Raw genomic sequence first — 22206 nt, forward strand, 5'->3', positions numbered from 1 at the left:
TTAAAGCATAATATTATGAATTTTACAAGTAATAGATACACTAATAGAAAAATGAAAAAAAAATATGATTTTTTATAATATATTTTTTTAATAATTTATCGTTACAACTTAAAAAATGTAAAAATAAAGTATATTATTTAAAGATTGATTTTAACTTTATTTTTTTATTTTGTTTTATCTTTGTATTATATTTGTTTTTTTTTATTATTATTTTTTATTATTTTTTTGTATCTTTTGTTATAAATTTACAAATTAAAACTTTTACTTTCCTTTTAATCTTACTTATACGTTTTTAATTAAATTTTATGTAGAATAATTTTTTTTTAATATTTTTAATGCGTTTAAAGAGGAACTTTATATAAAAATATAACATTCTACATATTAATTAAAATTTTTTATTTCCTTTTTTTTTTATATTTTTATTCAAATATATTAGACTATCTTTATTTGAATAATAATTAAAGAAATAAAATTGTAATCATAATTTTAACATGTTTGTATTACTGAGAAGTTATTTTCTTATTCATATTATTATAGGATACATTAATATGTATATATATATGTATGTATGTATGTATGTATTTATGTATGTATATATATCAAATATTAAAATATAAAATAGAATACAAAAAAAATTAACAGAAATTATGCAGAATTATAAAAATATCACTATACATGATTATATTTTTATAAGAAAATTTTCTCATATCTTATAATTCATAAAGTTCTATTCCAAAACTTTTAAAAGTATCTACAAAAATTTGAATAATAGTTTGTGTTTTTGCCATTTTTGTATAGTATGGATTATGAAGGGAATTGATAATATTAACGCGCTTATCAACAAATAAATATAATTCAGATAAAGTGGGAAAATATTGTTTAAATTTGTCAATATTTTTGATAAAATCACTAAAATGTTTAAATATCATATTGTTTTTTAAAAAATATTCTATTAAATAATTATTAAAATAATATTTTAGATTTTCAAATTTAACGTTTCCATCACTATTATTGTTAAAGTTGCTTACAGATCCTTTTGAGTCAGGTACTAAAGGTACTTCTGGTTCATCAGGTTCTTTAATTTTGCGAACTTCTTTAAAAAATGAATGCATATTTGAAATTATATCATCTATATCCATATTCAAAGTATCATATTCCATGTCTATTAAATAATCAGGAGGCATTTTTGATAATACAGTGCGTAATATGAATTTCGTAATTTCTATAACAAAATATCTTAATTTGAAAATTTCTGCATCAATTTCTTCTTTTTCCATAGATTCACTGGATGGAATAAACTGTTTTAAGAAATCTAAATTTATTTGATCATTATCAATCTTATATTCTTCTTGTAAAGGATTATGTTTTGTAGGTTCAGGTATATCTATAAATGGTGTTTGCATAAGTTTTAAAAGTTTTTGTTCAAGTGGCACCTCTTCATTAGTAAAAAATCCAAATGATTCACAATGATATGATTCATCATAATAATAAAAATTAAATAAGCATTTAAACAAATTATCCAAGAAGTTACAATATCTAAGATATTTATTTTGTATTTCAGTGTTAAAAGATTCCTGCAATTCATCATCTATTAATTTTATAGGAGTGAGAGAGTAATCTAATAGTTTTTTTATAAACAGATAAAATAATTCATGTATTGGCTGTGGAATATTTAAAAGTTGAAATTTATCATAAAGATATTTATAAATATTCAAATAAAATTTCTCATTTCCATCTAGAATTATTTTTTGTTTTAATTTTTCAAATTTAGGGAATACAAAACTATTTTTTTTCATAAATTCACCAAACATTTTATTCAAATCTGAAAATGTAAAATGTTCTTTGAATAACATTTCCAATAATAATTTGAGTGATTTTTCGTCAAATATATCTTCTAACTTTAATTCATTTTCATATATAAGTTTTTCATTAGAATGATCATACTTTATTTTTCTAGAATATAAAATAGGCATATCCTTGAAGTATGGCTTATTTTCAATTAGTTTCTCATATGTGTCTTCAATGATATTTTTATTTTTGCTAAAAACATAACTTAATTTAAAAAATGTTTCAATCTTATTAGAATCTTCTGATTCAAATGAATCTATGTTTGTACCTATATCTAAATATGTTTTTGCATACTTAAAAAAATCAGATAATAGATCAGTTAATGTTTCTATAAAATCAGTTTCAAAAAAATTGACTAATGGACGCTTTATATATTCAGGTAGTGTAGATAAGAATTCATGGAAAATTTTTAATGCATCTAATTTAAAGGATTTATTAGATAATACATTGGTTGGTGCATATCTTTCTAAATATAATTTTTCATTTTTACAATACAAAATATAATTTATTTTATTTAAAACATTGTGAAATAGATTTAATATTTTTATATCACTTTTATCTATAAGTTTAATTAAATCACTATCGAAGAAAGATACAGAATGATAATTCAATCTAACGAAAAAGGAATATATAAGTTTAGCTATCATAAGTTTAGTGTTTTCATTAAATATTTGACTAGAAAGATAAGGTTCAATAACTTCTTTTATTTTATCAAATGTAAATAAATGTTTAAATTTCACATCAAAAAAAAATCTCAAAAGGATAACTAACGGAGGTATTTCAAAAAAATTGAGTGATTTCATATAAGTTTTAAAATCTTCCTTTACTGTTTCACTATTTAAAAAGAATAATAGCTCCTTAAAATCAAAATTTTCATATTCTCTCCAACACTCAATGTCAGCTTTTATAAAATAGTTATGTAGAAGAATTCTAAGTCCTGGATTTATAACATAAAAATAAAGAGTTAATACTTCATCTAAATCTACTCTCTTCCAAACATAATTGGAATAATTAAATCTATCTCTTTCTATATTATTATAATTATCATCAAAATATTCCTCTTCTTTCAATTTTGGGTTATCGTTTATTATTGTTGTAATTACATGAACCATAAAATCTTCAATTCCTTTTTTGATAGCATAAACTATTTTTGAATGAAACTCATGAGATTTCTCCTTAAACGTTTCATAAATTTTTGGATTACCATCTAAGCTTTCATTTATGGCTAATATAAAATCATATAATTGTGGGCTATAATTTAAAACTTCAAATTCCTTTTTAGGGATCAAATATTTAATAACATAATCTTTAATTTCATCTCTTATTCTTACTTTTTCATAATGATAACTTTTAAGTAAATTCACATAAATTAAAACTCTCGATTTAATATCTTTATCTTGGATATCTTTAGTTTTGACTTCAATTCCCAATAATTCTAAAATAGAACAAATATAAATGGTTAAAACATCCGATCGAATGAAAAAAATATTTGAATTTTCCAATATAATTTCACTAAGACTTATTATATCTCTAATGTGAATTTCCTTTTTATTTGATTTTAAATATTTTATAATTTCTATTATGGAATCATAACTAAATTGTGTATTTTTTATAAACGATGATAATGAATCTATTATTCTGTACATTTTCAAATTTATATTTGGAAATTCTATATGAGAAAACAAATTTTTTAAATTACCTTCAATTAATTTTCCTTCATGATTTATTAATTTGAGCTCATCAATTTCAGATTTTTCAAATAAATATAACTTTTTATCTTTTTCTTCTATGATATTATATAATTTTACGTTCATATAATCTTTTAAATCTTTTAATTTATTTATTTTTTTCAAATTAGTATTAATTATTTTATCTAAAACGTAATCATCTTTTATTTCCTTCAAAACATAAGGAAATTTTCTCTCATCTACAATTACTCTTAAATGCCTTTTCTCATAGGGTTCTCCCCATATATCACCTCCATATTGCAATAATATTGGTTTTGCTAAATATGCTTCTACTTTTTTATCCATTATACCTGTTATGTCTACTCTTGATATTTCGTTATGATCATAAGACTTCTGATATAAATTTTTAGATCTTTGTAAGTATTTTTTTAAAATTCCTTTGTACCAAACTACTTTTTCTGAATCAAGATTATAATTATTTTCATAAAAAATTAGTTCATCATAATTTTCATTGATTGCAATTCCTTCTTTTTCTAATTCCTTATATTTTGCTAATAATGGTGTATAAGCTTCAAGTAATTCTGGTTTTTCATTTTTTATTTGTTTAGTAAAAATATCATTGTTTGTTATAATGTAGCTTAAATCAGGAATATGAACACCATTTCTCATTTTTTCTAAAAAATCTTCTAAATGAATAATATTTCTTTCTAAATAATTTAATGTATCTTTGTCATCTTCTTCCAGTTCTGCTTTTTTTCTCAATTCAAAATAATTTTTAAGATCATTGTAAAATCCCGTCACTTTTTCAAAATGTGTATTAAGAATCTTATGGAAACCAGCATCAAATTTCTCTCTCATATTGTTTTCATCATTTAAAACTTTTAAGAAATTATAAACAAAAATTAGGTCGTCATCATAATCATGTACATATTCATCAAATGTCATAACTAATCTCCTAAATGCATTATTTTCTGCCCCTAATTCAGCATTAAGTGATTCAATGAAGTCTTCAAATGGTTTGTTTTCAATTATATCTGATTCTTTTGGTAACAGTATTTTCAAAGAGTCAGGTATTTCAGATATACTATCACGAGTCAAATAATGTAATTCATCCAATATGATTTCTCTTTTTACTTCTGATATCTCCAATTTTTCTTTAAATTGATTTATTTCAGTAGTTAAAGCTACTAATTCTTTTTTTTTCAAATCATATTTTGTAGTATTTTCTCCATCAGAAAAATTTTCAAATAATTTTTCTCTAATTTCTATATCCAAAGTAGTATCTTCTATTTTTTCTTGAAGTATTTCTATTTTTTTCTTCAAATCATTTTCTTCGAATTTTAATTCATCTAAAGTCAAAATGGAATCTTTAACTATGTTTTCTATAGATCTATATATATCAGACACTTTGTCTGAATTTACTACAAATATTTCAGTTTTTCCTTTACTCACTTTATACTCCTTAATAATATCATATTTCATTAACATAAAATTTCTATTTTGTTCATATATAATATCTATTTTTTTGTTTATTTTATCAAGTTCTTCTGAAATGGTGTTAAAATCTGATCGACATTTAATTAATTCCTTTTTATTTGTTTCCATTGTTTCTTTTAAAACTCCTATTTCTTTATTTAATGCCATTTCTTTTTCTGCTTTACCAGGAGTATCACTAGAAATTCCACTTAAGTTACTTTCCAATACTTTTAAATCTTCTGGTAATTTTTTATCATCCTGAACTAATTTATTAAACTTTTCAATTATCTTTTTTTTTTCATTGTTAAGTCTTATCCTTTCTATTCGTAATTCAACATGCATTTCATTATGTAGTTCTTTAATTATATGATCTACTTTACTTACGACATGTTTTCTAACTTCTTGAATATTCTTCTCAACAATAGCTTCTACATTTTTGAAGTGTTCATTTAGTTCATATTTATATGCGGCATCTAAACTCTTTTCTATTAATCTTCTGCTTTTTGAATACTCCTCTTTATATTTAGTTTTGTTTTCTGAATATATATCTGTAAGCACTTTTGAATATTCTGTCTCTTCAATTTTAGTTAAATCTTTTACAAATCTAAGTGAATATTTGTAAAAATATCTGAATTCTTCTAACATTTTCATTTTTTTTTTTCCTAAATTTTTCCTGAAATTACTATAAAACTTTTTGTTACATAAACTTACAGTATCAGCTTTATACTTGTTTAGCTTTTCTATGAATAAATTTTCCATTATTACATATTTTTCATCTGTTTTTTTTTGAATTTCAGTAAATTCTGATTCAATTTCTCCTTTATAAGTATCTATATTTTTTTGACTTTCTTTATCCTTAATTTTACCTTTCAATTTATCAAAAGATTCGTTACAATTTTGTATTACTTCCTCTTTAACTTCGTCAAAATCAGGATAAACAGTTACCTCTAATTCGTAAATTATATCTTCCATTTTCCTACCTAGATCTGTAACAAATTTATATCCAGAATTTACATGGGTATTATAAACTTCCTCAATTTTTTTTTTTAAGAAACTTTTTGCATGATTATAATAAAATGAATCAGGTTCTCTTTTAGCCAAAGCTTCTTTTAAAAATTCAGGTGCATCATCATCTATACCAGCACCCTTACGTGTTTTTGCAAATTCTAATTCTGATTTATAATCTTCTTCATATTCTCTATCAAAAGTTGCATCTTGTAACACTTCAGCTACTTCTTCTTCTTCTTCTAATTTTTTAATTGCTGCTTCATCTTCTTTTTCTTTTTTATCATTTAATTCCTCTTCTTCTTGTTCAGCTTTTTGCTTTTTTTCTATTATTTCTTGTAACTTTTTTTTTCTTTCTTCTTCCAATTCTAACTCTATTTTTTTTCTTAATTCCTCTTTTTTTTTTATTTTTTCCATTAAATTTTCTCTTCTTTCTTCTTCTTCTTCTACCTCTTCATGTGCTTGTAATTCGCTTAATCTTCTTTCAACAGGCCTTTCCGAATGTCCCATTACTGCTATTGGAGGGATGGAGGTTTTTTCCTTTTCAAATAAATTTATCAGTTCATTTAAAAATTTATCTAATGTATCAATTTTTGATGATTCTTTGTGTTTTTTTATCAATCCTCTAATTTTTTCATTACCATTGAAATAATTACCTAGCATCAACATTATATTATCAGATAAAATTAGGCTATATTTTATTGATAAAAAATCGTATGTACTATCAAAATCAGAATGTATTTCATATAACCATGGATTTTGTTGAAATATTTCATCAAAACTTCTTGGATAAATTTCATTTCTTATTAAATCATATGTGTGAAAGTTTTTTAAAAAATCTCTATATATCATTTCTGTATATATTAATAAATCGTTGTTTTCAATTAATAGCCTATAATCATACTTTGAGTGTGTTGGATATAAAGGCATTAGAGTTATATTTATTTTTTCTAATAAATATTTTAAAATTGCAGCAATAATTCGTGGAGATATGCCTATTTGTGTAATGTTTACAATATCCGTTGTAAATTTAATTAAATCATTTTCACTATAATTTAAAATATAATTTCTTGAAAACAAATGATGAAATAATCTTAAATCTAAAACTTTTAAATTATTCATACTCAGAAAGTTTTTAATCGATTCTTCTATTTTTTTTAAACTTAATTTGTCCTTTGCAGTAGTTGAATACTTGATTTTATTTATTATATTTTCGAATGATCCATTATCACCATAATTGCTATCAGTTAGAAAAAAATAATCATTTAAAAATTTATCTAATGAAAAATTATCAACAGAATAAACGTAGTCATCAAAATTATATCCTATAAAAAATAAGTACCTTTTTAAAGAATAGTAGACATTTATATATAAACGTTTAAAAAAAAATATTAAATCTTCCTTAGGTATATTATTTATTGTGTAATATTTTTCATTGCTTTCTTTAAATAAAATATGTAGAGCATTTATAAAATCCTTATATTCATATGTATCTACATTATAAATATTATCTCTTAGCTCAGCCTTTGTGGAATTTTTATAAAAAATAGCATATCCTTTCTCTAAATTCTTAAATACTTTCTCATTTTCTTTATATTCAATTATTTCTTTTAATGTAAATTTAGTTCCTCTATTAGATAAATATAAAACAGTATTTTTTTCTTTATCAGAAGTAGTTGGTTCTGTATACTCTGGAAGTTTAAACTCAACCTTTTTTTTTTTCTTTTTTTTTACTTTTTCTTTTGCTTCTTTTTCAGCTATTTCTTTGGGCACCCCAATTCCTGTTTCTTCATTTATGTCTACTAGTTCTTCTTCTTTTGGTGTGAGTTTTCCTTCTTCACCACCAATGGGTAATGTTTTTCCATCTACTGTTTCTACTTCTGGAACAATCGGATGTGCTACTGGTTTTTCTTGTGGTACTTCTATGTCACCTGCTGGTTCCAATGCTGGTTTTATTGTTGGTCCTTCTATTATCTTGCTTGCTGATCCATCCGCTACTAAGGGTTCTGGCATAACACCATCTGTCTCAAAAAGTTCAGGTTGTTCATCTAATGAAATATCAACATCATTGTGTAAGTGGTACACTTTATCTTTATACTTATATATCAAATATGGAGGGATTACTACAATTGCTTCTTCTAAAATGTTAGGAACGAAATCAGGTATGACATTACTTTCTTTAAGAAATTTGATTATTTTCTGAAAATTTAGTATGTTCTCACCATTTGAAAAAAAAGCAAATACATGAAATAAAACAGTAAATAAAATTATTTTCATTTTAGGTATTTTCATTTAAAAAAAAAAAAAAAAACTTTTTATATATAAATATGTTATAAAAAATTTAAAATATAAAAAAAAAAAAAAAAAAAAAAAAAAAAAAAAAAAACCCTTAAATGTTCAAACATTCATCTTAGTTTTAAGATATGGATTATTAAAAGAAAAATGTAACCATAATTAATACAACATAATATTAGAAAAAAATATATTTAATGTGTACAAAAAAATGAAATATCCTTTTTTAAAGAAATACATATAAAAAGATAATAACAAATAATTTTAGAATTAAAAATATTCCTATATGCATTTGATTTCTCTTTTAATGTAAAAAATCTATTGTGTATAAGATAGTATTATAACAGCAATGTATATGAGCGAATTTAAAAAAAGGCAGTTAATTAAAATGAAATAAAAAGAATTTTTTTTTTCCTGTTTTTTAAATATAATATGACCAAATAATAATAAAATATGTTTTACATAAAAAAAAAAATATAGAAAAAATTTAATATTTATAAGGTGTCTAAAACTTAAAAATTACAATAACCTTTATCTATTTATTTTATAAACAAAACAATAATGAAGAATATTTTAAAATTTTGAATAAATTTTATAAATGTTTTTCCTTTTTTCCTTTCAATTGACGTAAGAATATATATATAAATATATATGTATGATGTATGAATTTATGACTATATATATGAACACATATACATGTAAATATAATATATATTCATAAGTATATTTGTATATATTTCTTTATGTATTTTTTTTTTGGAAATTTTTATGAATAAATATTCTTCATAATAAAAATTTAAAAAAAAAAAAATAAAATAAAAAAATAAAAATAAAAAAAAAATAAAAAATAGGAAAATTCGGAAATGAAAAAATGTAGATATAAGATAGCACCTGACACACACAAAAAAAAAAAAAAAAAAAAAAAAAAAAAAAAAGAGTACGTTAATAATTTAAAAAAAAAAAATACACTTTATGAAAAATCCTGACATCAAAAGAAATACGTATTATAGACAATCTATATGTGCTAATAATATTCTAATAAATATAAAGGATCATATATACATATTATCACATAATTAAAGATAATATGAATTTCTTATTTATCTAAAATAATTATATATAATTTTACTGTAAAATGTTCAATTACTTTTTATTATTTTTTTTTTTAATTATTAGTGAAACTTTCTATGTTCATAGAATTGTTTGAAAGGTTTTGTAAAATAAATTTCAATATAGATATTCTTTGAAACATAGAAAAAATAATTAAAAAAAAATAAAAAGAACTTTAGCAGTTATCACCTGACACAAAAAATTAAGTGTAACAATAATTTAAAGTTAAAAAAAAAAAAAAAAATATCAATAATTTATCTGAGTGTTTATTTATTCTTAATAATTGTCATAAAAAAAAAAAAAAAAAAAAAAAACAGCGAAATCACTAATGTGTTCTTTAAAAAGTTGTATTAATAATATATAGAAAGAAATATAAATGTAAAAATGTGGAATGTCTAAGTTAATATTTATATTTTGTCTTTTTGCAAGAAAAGTTGCTTCAATAATTTTCTTATTTGTATTAAGTTTTTCTTTTTGTTAATTTGTCTTTTCTCTAAAAAAAAATATTTGCATTATTAACATGATTTATGTATACTCATGTAATATTTCTTTAATTTTATCTATATTATCATATTCATTGTATTTTTAACTTTTATAAATCATTTTAATGAAGATGAAATTTTTATAAAGAGAAATACATTTTTAAGAATATTGTTTAAAAGAGGATAATAAAAAAAGTGTATTTCCTTTTTTATATCCTTCAATTATTATTAAATTTTCAAACGAAATAATTTACATGTTGTCTACAATTTTATTCTTTCTATACAACCAAAAAAAAAAAAAAAAAAAAATAAAGTAAAATAAAGTAAAATAAAAATAAACCTTATATTTTTTTTACTTCTGATAATTACACTTAAAAACATTAAAATGTTTTGAAAAGTATATAATATTAATTTTATATTATATTTTCAAATTTCATTAAAATTTATTTTTATTTTTATTTCCCTTTTTAAAATTTTATGGTTTATTAGAAATATAGTATGAAAATATTTCATTCTTTTCATAAAAAATAAAAATAAAGTTATCTTTTTTACTTGAAACAACATTCAAAAATAAGTAATCATAGAAAAAATTAGTTTATGCATGAACTTCTTTAATAAATCACTTATTCTTACTTTTGAAATGTGGACAATAAATAAAAAAAAAATTTTTTTTTTTTTCCATCTTTATAAACTTTTAAAGTTAATTTTCCTTGTTAAAAACAGTAAACTTCATTATATTTATTAATATTTCAAACTTTCAATGTTATATTTTTTTAATTTTTTGATGTTCTAAATTTTGAAAATGTGACTAAGCTGAAAGAAAAATAGTAATAATTTATAAATAATATATTTTGTTTGTGACTTTTTTTTTTTTTTATTATTTCAAAAATAAATAAAAAAGTACAATTATGTTTTCTTTTAACTACTTCATTTCATTAACTTCTTTTTCTTAATGAAAATTCTTTAACAAATGTTTATAAATGTACAAAAAAAGAAGAAATAAAGATGGAGATTTTTAATTTTTTTGGTTTTTTTTAAATAATATTATATATATAACATGATTAAGTTTTTATTAGTTTCATTTAATATATAATAGTGCGTTTAAAATTTTTATTAATATGTAATATAATGTATGAATGAAAAAAGCCTAAGAAAAAATATTAAAGATTAAATATTATAAAGCATTTATATAATTAATAAAAAAATATGAAAAAAAGAAGAAAAAGAAAAAAAATTAAAGTGCAAAAGATATAAATTGAAACTAAAAATTATTGTTTTATTTTTTAAACTTTTCAAAATCGAAAATGTTAGAATAATTTTTAATAAAACTTATTTTTATAATTTTATAAAAAAGGAAAATCCAATTTTTTTTTTAATCATAAGGAGTTAAATTTTTTATTTGTAATATGTTTAAATTTTTTTAATTAGAGTACAATAGTTTTGTTTTAATACTATTATACAAAAAGAGAAGGTTTAATGTAAAAAAAATATTTTATTATGACACAAAAATAGAGTAAAAAATATTAAAAAAAAAAAAAAATAATATTAAAAAGTAACTCTATGAATAAAAAAAAGTATATAATGTTACAGAAGAAATAAAAAAAAAAAAAAAAAAAAAAAAAAAAAAGAAAAAAAAAGAAAAAAAAGATAAAAAAATGAAAAGCGAAACAGAGGATTTTTTAATTGCTTTTTTATTTGATATAGCTTTCTTTGGAGTATGTGTAGGTATATGGTTTTATATTAGAAAAAATAGAGACGAAAATAAAATTAATGATAATATATATATATTAAGTCAAAATACATATAGTGAGATTAAAGTAGACAGAGATTCTTCATGTGCAAAAGATGATGATAATATTGAAATAAAAGGAAAATCCAATAAATTTAGAACTTTTTTAAATATAAAGGATGATAAAATTGTAAATACAGAAATTAAATATTATTTATTCTTTTTAAAAACAAATAGAAATATAATATTTTCATTATGCATTTTAGGAACTTTTCTTGTTTTACCTTTATATCTTTCCATACCAAGAGATGATATTAATAACCCTTCTTTTTTTAATTACATTAGTGCAGGAAGTATATCAGATATTAATGTATTAACAATTTTGTACTTCATAACCTTAATATATAGTGCTATATCTTATGCTCTTATTTATTTATTATGGAGAAAAATAAGGCCAAGTAAAAAGAAAACAAAAAAATTTCTTCCACAAAATTTTACTATAATGGTTTCACGTATTGATAAAAATGAGATAAATGCATATAAGATTTACAAATATTTTTGCAATTTGACAAATAATAAAGTGGTATCAGCATATTTAATATTGGATTATTCTATAGTATATGATGAACAAAAAAAAATATTTAATGCTACTAAAAACTTAAAACTATTAAAAGAAAATGAAGAAAAAAAAAATACCAAAAGAGATAAATTTAAAAAAAAAATTTTTTTCTTTTGGGATAAAAAAAAAAAAAAAAATAGTAAATTACTTCTTGATACAAATAATAACATAAAAGATTATAATGTTAATGAAAAAAATAATTCAAGTAGTTATATTAACGCTATAAAAGAAAAGGATAGGGGAATTATGGATAATAAAAAATTACCATTAAACTATAATTTAGATACTGAAAATAGTTATGAATATGCTAATGAGAATTTTCCTTTGAATGAAAAAAAAGATTCTTGTTTACTACAAGTTAATAGTAAAAGTATGAAAGAAAAGAGTATTTTAAAAAAGTATGAATCAAAAAATGTATTAAGTAAAACTAACTCTTTATATAATATTCATGAAATAAAAAAAAGTAGCTTGAATAATTCTATGTTACCAAATGACAAATCAGAAGAAAATGAAGAATTATCTATTAAAAGCAATAAAAAAGTTTATTATATGAATGATTTTCAAAATTTTAAAGGCAATGATGAAAAGCAAGAAAACACAGATGTATATAATGATATGGAATATATAGAAAATAATAATTTAGATGATAATTTTTTCAAAAAAACACAAAAAAGCTTTTTGCTAAAAAACAGAAGTAAAGATAATTGTAAACAAATATGTAAAAGAAAAAGGTGGAGAGAAGGTTTCAAAGAAGAAAATTATGAGATTAAAACAAAAAGGAAAAATAGTAACAACGTTAGTAATGAAGATGTATGTTTTTTAAAAGATACAAGTGATGATGAAGAAACATTAAAAGAAGACAAAATAAATAAAATAAATATTATAAATAATGATTATAATTATAAATTAGAATTACACGATAACTTAATAAGAAATAACAATAGTGAAATGTTATTTTATGATTTAGAAAATCTTTCAACTAAAGATAATGATAACATGGAATTAAATTATAAAGAAAAAGAAAAAACATTTGAATCAACATTAAGAACTAATTTTCTACATAAATTTATGTTCTTTTTTAAAAAAAATAAGAAAAGTCATTGGAAAAAAAAATTAAAAGAACATTTAATAAAATTTTATTCAATCAAAAATGAAACCCCAAAAAAATCTACAGGTGTGTGTTTTGTATCTTTTATTGACACTAAATCTGTTCATGATTGTATTCATAATATTCCATTTACTGAAAGAAATAAGTGGATTATATCAAAAGCACCACCAAATTATGATATTATATGGAAGAATTTAAAAAATCATAGCTATAAAGTTTGTGCACGTTTTATTATTTTAAATGCATTATTATTAGTAGCTAATACAATAATTATTATATCAGTTACTTCAATTGATAATATATTAAAATTAAGAGTAAACAAATATAGAGAAGATCCCAATTCATCAAACATTAGCTCAATTTTAATAAGTATGTTTTTTAAAAATATATATTTATATGAACTTTTTCATTACAAAAATTAAATATATAATATTAAAAATAAAAGAAGTAACTTCTAAAGAAAAGAACAGATGAAAAAAAAAAAAAAAAAAAAAAAAAAAAAAAAAAAAAAATGAAATAAAAAATAAATATGTTTACATTGAAATATATATATAAGAATAAAAATAGTATAATATTACGTATATTTTTTCTTAATACAAAAGAAAAATAATATCATTTTAAATAATATTATATTTTATAATAATTTTTTTTTATTATATTTCATTAGACAAAATATATATATATATATATATATATATATTTTTTTTTTTTTTTTTTAACGTTTATAGCTTGGTTATCACCTTTCATTGTTATTTTTGTGAATAGTATAGTTCAACCAGCATTAATTGCATGTGTTTCGATTGCTATTGGATTTATAAGGAAATCAAGTGAACATACTTATGTGTTACAAGGAAATTTTATTTTTTTAATTTTAAACACAATTATTATTCCATTATTGTCATTATCACCCTTAAGTTCTCTTATTAAAGTATATAATTAAATATATATGTATTTATTTATTTAGTATATTTATAAGAAAATAAAATGATAAAGATAATTTTGATAATTTTGATAATTTTGCTAATTTTGATAATTTTGATAATTTTTTTTTATTATATTTCATTATGTTAAATTTTTTTTTCAAGGTGATGTATTCTGATGAAATAGAGCAATGGTCTACACGTTTAAGGGAATATCTTTTTAATTCAAGTGGATTTTTTGCTATGAGATATTTACTTCATTGTTGCTTTTTAACATGTGCAAATCAGCTATTACAAATTCCTCAATTTTCAAGTAAATATTTAAAATTTTACTTGATTTTAATTACAATACATGTTAAATGCATTATATTAATTTTTATATTTTTTTATTAGTACGTTCAATTGTTAAAAAGATAACAAAGAAAGAAATTGGTGCATGGACGTTTGATTTTGGTTATTGGTATGGATTTAACACTTCTATTTTAGCATTAATACTAACATTTAGGTATTATAAATAAAATTTTTTTTTTTATTTTTTTAAACATATTAAATTAATTATTATTACTTTATGTATATTTTTTAATTTTTTCATTAAATTTTTTTTTTTTTTTTTATTATTCAGTGTTGCCGTTCCTTTTATACTGCCATTAGGTTCTTTATATTTTTTTTTACGATATTATATTGATAAATATAATCTTATTTATGAAATATGTAGAACAAATTTAGATAGCCATGGGGCTGTTGTGAGAACTGCAATTAAATTTATGCTTTTTTCTGTAGCATTTTTTCAGGTAAATTTTTCTTAAAAATATTTTATGTATACGTGAAAACTTATTGAAGTATCATTGTATTTTTTTATAAAATGATAAAATTTTAATTTAGCTTATTTTTTTTTTTTTTTTTTTTATTAATTTTATTATTATTATTTTTTTTTTTTTAGCTTGTTATGTTTACATTTTTCTCAAGAGTACAAAATAAATTTATTTCTGTTGGTAGAAATATTCTTTTTTTGTCATCATCTCTTACAACATTATTACTTCTCTGTAGATCTACAGAATGGGTTAGTACTCATCATATAAAAAAGAAAAAAGGAAAAAGAACATTTTGTTATTTATGTGAGAAGAATGTTTATGTAAGTAATTTAAAAGATTTAAATAAATTGAAATATGCATATGCGAACCCGTGTGAGTCTAAAAGGTAATCCTTTTTTTTTTTTTTTTTTTTTTTATTTTTTCATTTTTCATACAATATATATATATATATATTTTTTTTTTTTATTATTTTTTAATTAAATATACCTTACTTTGAAAAAGGCTTTTAAAAATTATTACTGTATAGTAATATCTATTATTTATTTTACTTTTAAAATAAAATTAAAATTTTTATAATTTTATTGTTAATCTTTTATTTTTTTGATGATTTGATAAATATAATAAAGACAATTTTTTTTTTATTCTTTTTTTCTTTTTAAGATTTAGTATTTATTTCTTTTGAATATTTGAATTTCTTTTTTTTTTTTTTTTTTTTTTCTTTTCTTTTTTTGTTTTAATTTTTAGATTTTTTAATTTATAAGAAAAACCTTATTTATAGATTTATATTTTATGTCTACTAAGTTATATATATATAAACATACATTTTTTATTAGTTTTCATATATTTTAAAGTATTAATAAAATAGTAATAATTTTTAAATACTTTACTTTTCATGTTTTCATAATTTTTCAATATTTTTTTAATTTATATATTATTAAGACATTTTTATTTTAAGTATCTCAATAACTCTATAAAATAAAGTTCTCTTTTTTATTCCTTTTTTCTTTTTTTTTTATAAATAAAAATCTTATATTTTCAATTTTAAATATTTTTAAAAATAAGGATTACTTTTTAATTAATTATTTTTGATATATAAATTCAGTAAAATGTCTTTTTTTTAATTTTAGTTTTTGTTAAATTTTTTTTTTTCTTGTATAATGCAATTTTTATGAAACTTTAAATTTCATATTACAAATATATTTTTATTTATTGAATTTAAATAAATAAAAATATTTATATATTCTACTAAGGTTTCGTCATAAATTTATATACAATATTAATATACATAATTTATATTAAAAATTCAAATAAAAAAAAAAAAAAGAGGAAATTTGCATATATATACAATTAATTTCAATTGTGAAATATTCAACTATAAAATATTTGTCAAATTATATATATATATATAAATATATATATATAATATTTTTTTTTTAATTTTACATCTTTTTTTTTTTTTTTTTTTTTTTTTTCCAATCCTAATAAAAATAATATATTTTACATGTGTATATGCTAAATTTTATATTTTTTTTTTTTTCTACTTAAATAATTTTTACCTTTTTATATTTCAAAATTTTATGGTGTATATATAAAAAAAAAAAAACAAAAAAAAAAAAAAATTAAAACAGAAAGAATAAATAAAATATATATTAAAGAAGTGCTAATTCTTTTATTAACACAAAATTATTTTTTTATGTAATTAAACAAGTATCATTTAGAAAGTAAATGAAATGAAAGAAAAAAAAAATAGTAACAAAGAATAGTTAAATCTAAAGAAGATAAAAAGAATTTAAACTTTAATTTTTTTATTTTTTTTTGATTATAAAAGGTATATACTTTAAAATAATATTATTTAAAATTGAAATTATTTTTATAATAAATAATTATCTAAAAAAAAAGAAAAAAAAAATAAATAAAGTTTTTAATTATATGTTATTTTTTTTTTTTATTTTTTCTATCATTATAGGGAATTAAAAGTTATAATACATTATTAATTCTTATACTTTTAGTTAGCATTTATATATTTCAAAATTATACTAAAATTATATTTTTACCTTTTTTGTATTTTAGAAAAAAAAAATATATATATATTTTACATTATATATATATATCAGTGTAAAATTATTGAGGAAAATTTCTTTAAGTATATGAAAAAAAACTGTCTAATAATTTAATAGAATGGAATTTATTAAATGATTTTTTTATTTGTGTTTTTATATTAATATTATTCTTATGCTATTAAGATATATTTTTTATTCTTTAAAATCCTGATAATGGTTTGTAATAAAAATAAGTAATATTTTTATATGTAAAAAAATTAGAGAAAAAAAAAATTAGAGAAAAAAAAAAAATTTGAATAATAAACTTTAATATTATAATTTTTTTTTTTTATTTTTTTAGTTGTCTAATATATTTGGAAGTGTATGTTCAATTAATTTAAATATAGATGCTGAAGAAAATAGAAAATTTGCATTTTTAAGAAAAGACAAAAAGGGTGAAAGATGTCCAATATTTTCAGATGGAGAAGATATTAATGGAACAGCAACAATAAGTTTAAAACCTGGTAAAAAATTTGAACATTATGGGATTAAATTGGAATTAATTGGTCAAATAAATATATTAAATGATAAAACAAATTCATATGATTTTTTCTCAATGTCAAAAGATTTAGAACCTCCAGGTTTATTAATAGAAAGCAAACAATTTAAATGGAAATTTTCATCAGTTGATAAACAACATGAATCATATTTTGGTGTAAATGTACAACTTAGATATTTTGTTAGATTAAATATCATAAAAGGATATTCAGGAAATATACAAAAAGAAATGGATTTTATTGTACAAAATTTATCAATTCCACCTGAAATAAATAACACAATAAAAATGGAAGTAGGAATAGAAGATTGTTTACATATAGAATTTGAATATGATAAATCAAAGTATCATTTAAAAGATGTAGTTGTAGGAAAAGTATATTTTTTATTAGTAAGAATAAAAATAAAACATATGGAACTAGATATTATAAAAATGGAAACATCAGGTGTAGGTAAGAATTATACAACTGAATCTATTACTTTATCAAAATTTGAAATAATGGATGGTTCTCCAACAAAATCTGAATGTATACCAGTTAGATTATACTTAAGTGGATTTGATTTAACTCCTACATATAAAAATATTCAAAATAAATTTTCAGTAAAATATTATATTAATCTCATAATTGTTGATGAAGAAGAAAGACGATATTTTAAAAAACAAGAAATTTTTCTCTGGAGAAAAAAATTAGGATAATATCTTTTTATTTTTAAACATTCAATTATTCTTATTATAATTTTAATCTTATATTTAAATTTTAAAAATTATATATGAGAAAATTATATCTTGTCTGAATAATGAATGTACATTTAAGAATATATTTTTTTTTTTTTTTTTTTTTTTTTTTTTTTTTTTTTATTCTTAAAATTCTATATTTGAATTAAATTTTTTTATTGTTATAACTTTTTATATATATATATATATATATTTTTATTAGTTATAATTATGCTTCCATTTTTTGTAAATATTGTTCTATTGATTTAAGCAATTTTTCTTTTTTCATCCACTTTTTATCTTTATTATGCATTTTTTCTAAATATCTTTTTTTTTTTTCTATAATTCTATTTTTATTTTAGTAATATATATTTTAATTAAAATACTTTATTAAAAAATATAAGTTTAATCTTATGTTTAAAATATTGCATATTTTTTATATAAAAAATGATAATAAACTAAAAAAATATATAATGATGAATAATTTATAACATTCGTTATGTGTATTTTTTTCTAATTATATACTTCTTTTTAAGGAAAGGGAAAATTATTCATAAAATAATAAAATGGGAAAAAAAAAAAAAAAAAAAATTTTCTTTTTAATATAGTTAAATTATTAAACTACTGATAAACTATTTGAGTTTTAATTGAAAAAAAAATATATATATATATATAAATATATATATGTATATATATATATATATATATATTAGTATGTACACAAAAAATATTATAACAAAGATTGTTAATACGAATGAAATTATAAGAAAATGCTATTTAAAAAAAAAAAAAATAGAAAAAATCTCATATTTTAAAGTAAATTCATTATGCTTTATTTTTTTTATTTTTTATTTTTTTTTTTTAATTCTTAATAAAATTGTTTGTATTATTTATTTTTTATTTCTTTATTGTATATTAATATAAAGATAAATATATAAAAGTAATAATTTCATTAGTAAAATATAAGTTATCTGTCAATTTTACACATATATATATATATATATATATATTTTATAATTTGTCTTATTAGAAATTTAAAATTTTTGAAATCATTTTATAATAGGTTTTAATTGTATATATATATATATATAATATATATATATTTGTGTTAAAAATAAATAAAAAAAAAGAATTTATAAATATATATATATATATATATATATATATATATATATATATATATATATATATATATATATATATATATATATATATATATATATATGTGTAATAAAACAACATAGTCTATTTTATTTTATACATTTATAATGGAAAATTCAGTTAAAAGAAGTAGAGAAAGTTTTATAAATTTATTAGAAAAAGGATATTCAAGTAGACAAAAAGAAAATGAAATAAAATTATTTGAAAATATAAAAACTGATATTAGTGTTATTATAAGTGAACAATTAAAAAAAAGATCAAAAACAGAGTTTGAATTAACCACAATTGAAAAAAAGTTTATCTATTTAAAAAATATTTATGATGAATTAGAAAAATTACTAAAAAGACAAAGTATTGAGTTAAAAAATGAAGAGGAACTAATTAGTAATTACTTTGATTATACTACAACTAATTTAGATTATATTTTTATAAAATATGAAAGTGTAATTAATGATTTATTAAAAACAAATAATGATATGAAATCAAAATTAAAAAATATTAAAGAACAAGAATTAATAGAATTTCAAAATTCTTACGAATCAATTAAAGAAAAAACAAATAATTTAAAAAACATTAAGGATAATATAATAAGTATTAAAAATACCATATTAATTTTAGATAAAGAAAAAGGAAATATAATAAAAGAAATAGAAATAAAAAATAAAGAAAAAATTGCTATTGAAAAAAATTATCAAGATTTATTAATAAAAATTGATGAATTCAGAAAAGAATTTGAGAGTATAAAAGAAAAATGTAATTATCAAATGAATGAAAAAAAAAAAAGCTCAAGTAATTTAAATATTATTGAAGATAAGATAAAAGATGTAAATAATATAATTCAAAATCTTATGTCAGATAATAAAAAAATTATTAGTGAATTAAATAATTTAGAAGAAAATAATAGAAGCATTCTAATAAATTTACTTGAATGTAATACTGATTTAAATGAAAAATGTGATTATTTATATGAAGAATTAAATACTTTAGAAAATGAAATTTCTGATATGCAGATAAAAAAAGAATTATTAGAAAAAAATTACAAAAATTTAGAAGTAAAATTAAAAGATATAACCGAAATATGTGAAGAAAAAAAAAAAGAAGATGAAATTGCTACTAAATTTGTAAAGAGCAAAAGTGATGAATTAATCAAAAATAAAAATAAAATGAAAGAAAAAGAAAAAGAGTATTCTTGTTTAAATGATAAATATAATTTTATACAAATGGAAAATTCGCAATTACAGGAATCGTATTGTTCTATTGAAAAAAAATTACAAAAAATTCATAGTGATATTAATGATTATATAAGTATTATTCAAATGCAAAAAGAAAAATTTATAGAAATGGGAGAAATAAAAGAAAAAAATGAAAAAAAAAAAATAGAAATCTTAAGTGATATAGAAAGATCTGAAAAATTATTGCAAGAAGAAAAAAATTTTTTTTTTAAAATTTCCAAATTTTTGAATTTAATAAACTTATCAAATGAAGAATGTATAAGAATAAAAAATGAAAGAAATAATGAAAAAGAAGATACTTATAAACAAAATTATGAAGAATTAAATGAGTCTTTTAATAACATCTGTAATGAAGTAAAAGAGAAAAATAATATAAGTAAACATATAAAGAGTGAAATAGATAACTATACAAAGAACATACAAAAATATGAAATAGAAATATCCTCCTTAAATGAAGAAAAAAAAAAAATAGAAGAAAGTTCAAAAAATTTAATAGAAGTAAAAGATAAAAACTTAAAGGAAATTGAAAATAGAAAGGAAAATTCTGAAAAAAAAATTAAAGAAACAGAAGAAATGTTAAAACAAAGATATGAAGAATTAAAAGAAACATTAGCTTGCCAATTTAAAAATAAACATATAGAGCACAATAATTTTTTAAAGCAAGGAGAAAAAGAAAAATTAGAATGTAATTTTCAATTATTTAAATCAGAAATAATTTCGAGTCTAGAAAAAGCAAAAGAAGAAAAGAAAAAACAGATTATAGAAAAAGACAAAGAATTAAAAATATATCAACAGAGATATAATTCCTTAAAAGCTATGTGATTAAAATATTTAAAAAAAAAATTTCATAAATTTTATATAAAGAAATATTATAAATGTTAGATAATAACACATATGTATGAACAAATTCAAACAAATAAAAATAAAATAGTTAATAATAATAACACTGATAATAATAGTAGTAATAATAATAATGTGAAACTATTTTAAGTTTTTATTTCCTTTTATGTTTGTCTTTTGTTTATGATAATTATTTTGGTAATAATTTATTTTTTGTTCTATTTAATTGTATGAACACTTCAGTGTGATGTACCTATATATTTATAAGAAAAAATATAAATACCAATAAGCTAATATAGTTTAAATTTTCTTTTATTTGTTATTATTATTTTTTTTTTTTTTTATTAGTTTTTTTTTTTTTTTTTAACTTATTTTAATATAAAAAAGTTCTATTAAATTCATATATGTATTTTGTACAGAATATTCAATATATAATTAATTATTTAATGAAAATATAAATATAATCAATCATAATTTAAACATATACAAAAGAATATATAAATTAGATATACATTTATAAAATATATATAATAAAAAGCAACAAAAAAAAAAAAAAAAAAAAAAAAAAAAAATTT

General features: G+C 18.5%; 4 protein-coding genes across 4 annotated transcripts; 3 read left to right on the forward strand and 1 right to left on the reverse strand.

Annotated features, from left to right (window-relative positions):
* Positions 1-710: 710 nt before the first annotated feature.
* On the reverse strand, positions 711-8294 carry G377 (osmiophilic body protein, putative; the record flags this gene model as incomplete). Its single annotated transcript, XM_028673484.1, has 1 exon — positions 711-8294. One exon carries the CDS (start codon positions 8292-8294, stop codon positions 711-713), a length of 7584 nt encoding a protein of 2527 aa, XP_028529932.1.
* Positions 8295-11556: 3262 nt separating this feature from the next.
* PGAL8A_00471100 (conserved Plasmodium membrane protein, unknown function) lies at positions 11557-15478 on the forward strand (the record flags this gene model as incomplete). The annotated part of the gene is made up of 6 exons (XM_028673485.1): positions 11557-13726; positions 14086-14285; positions 14443-14590; positions 14671-14782; positions 14900-15068; positions 15218-15478. The coding sequence occupies 6 exons, from the start codon at positions 11557-11559 to the stop codon at positions 15476-15478; spliced, it is 3060 nt and encodes a 1019-aa protein (XP_028529933.1).
* A 1884-nt stretch (positions 15479-17362) lies between these two features.
* Positions 17363-18380, forward strand: VPS26 (vacuolar protein sorting-associated protein 26, putative; the record flags this gene model as incomplete). The annotated part of the gene is made up of 2 exons (XM_028673486.1): positions 17363-17365; positions 17490-18380. 2 exons carry the CDS (start codon positions 17363-17365, stop codon positions 18378-18380), a joined length of 894 nt encoding a protein of 297 aa, XP_028529934.1.
* Positions 18381-19666: 1286 nt separating this feature from the next.
* Positions 19667-21613, forward strand: PGAL8A_00471300 (conserved Plasmodium protein, unknown function; the record flags this gene model as incomplete). Its single annotated transcript, XM_028673487.1, has 1 exon — positions 19667-21613. The coding sequence occupies one exon, from the start codon at positions 19667-19669 to the stop codon at positions 21611-21613; it is 1947 nt and encodes a 648-aa protein (XP_028529935.1).
* Between the last annotated feature and the right edge of the window lie 593 nt (positions 21614-22206).

The sequence above is a fragment of the Plasmodium gallinaceum genome, assembly GCF_900005855.1.
Source record: "Plasmodium gallinaceum strain 8A genome assembly, contig: PGAL8A_v1_130, whole genome shotgun sequence".
In the NCBI taxonomy this organism is placed as follows: Eukaryota; Apicomplexa; class Aconoidasida; order Haemosporida; family Plasmodiidae; genus Plasmodium; species Plasmodium gallinaceum.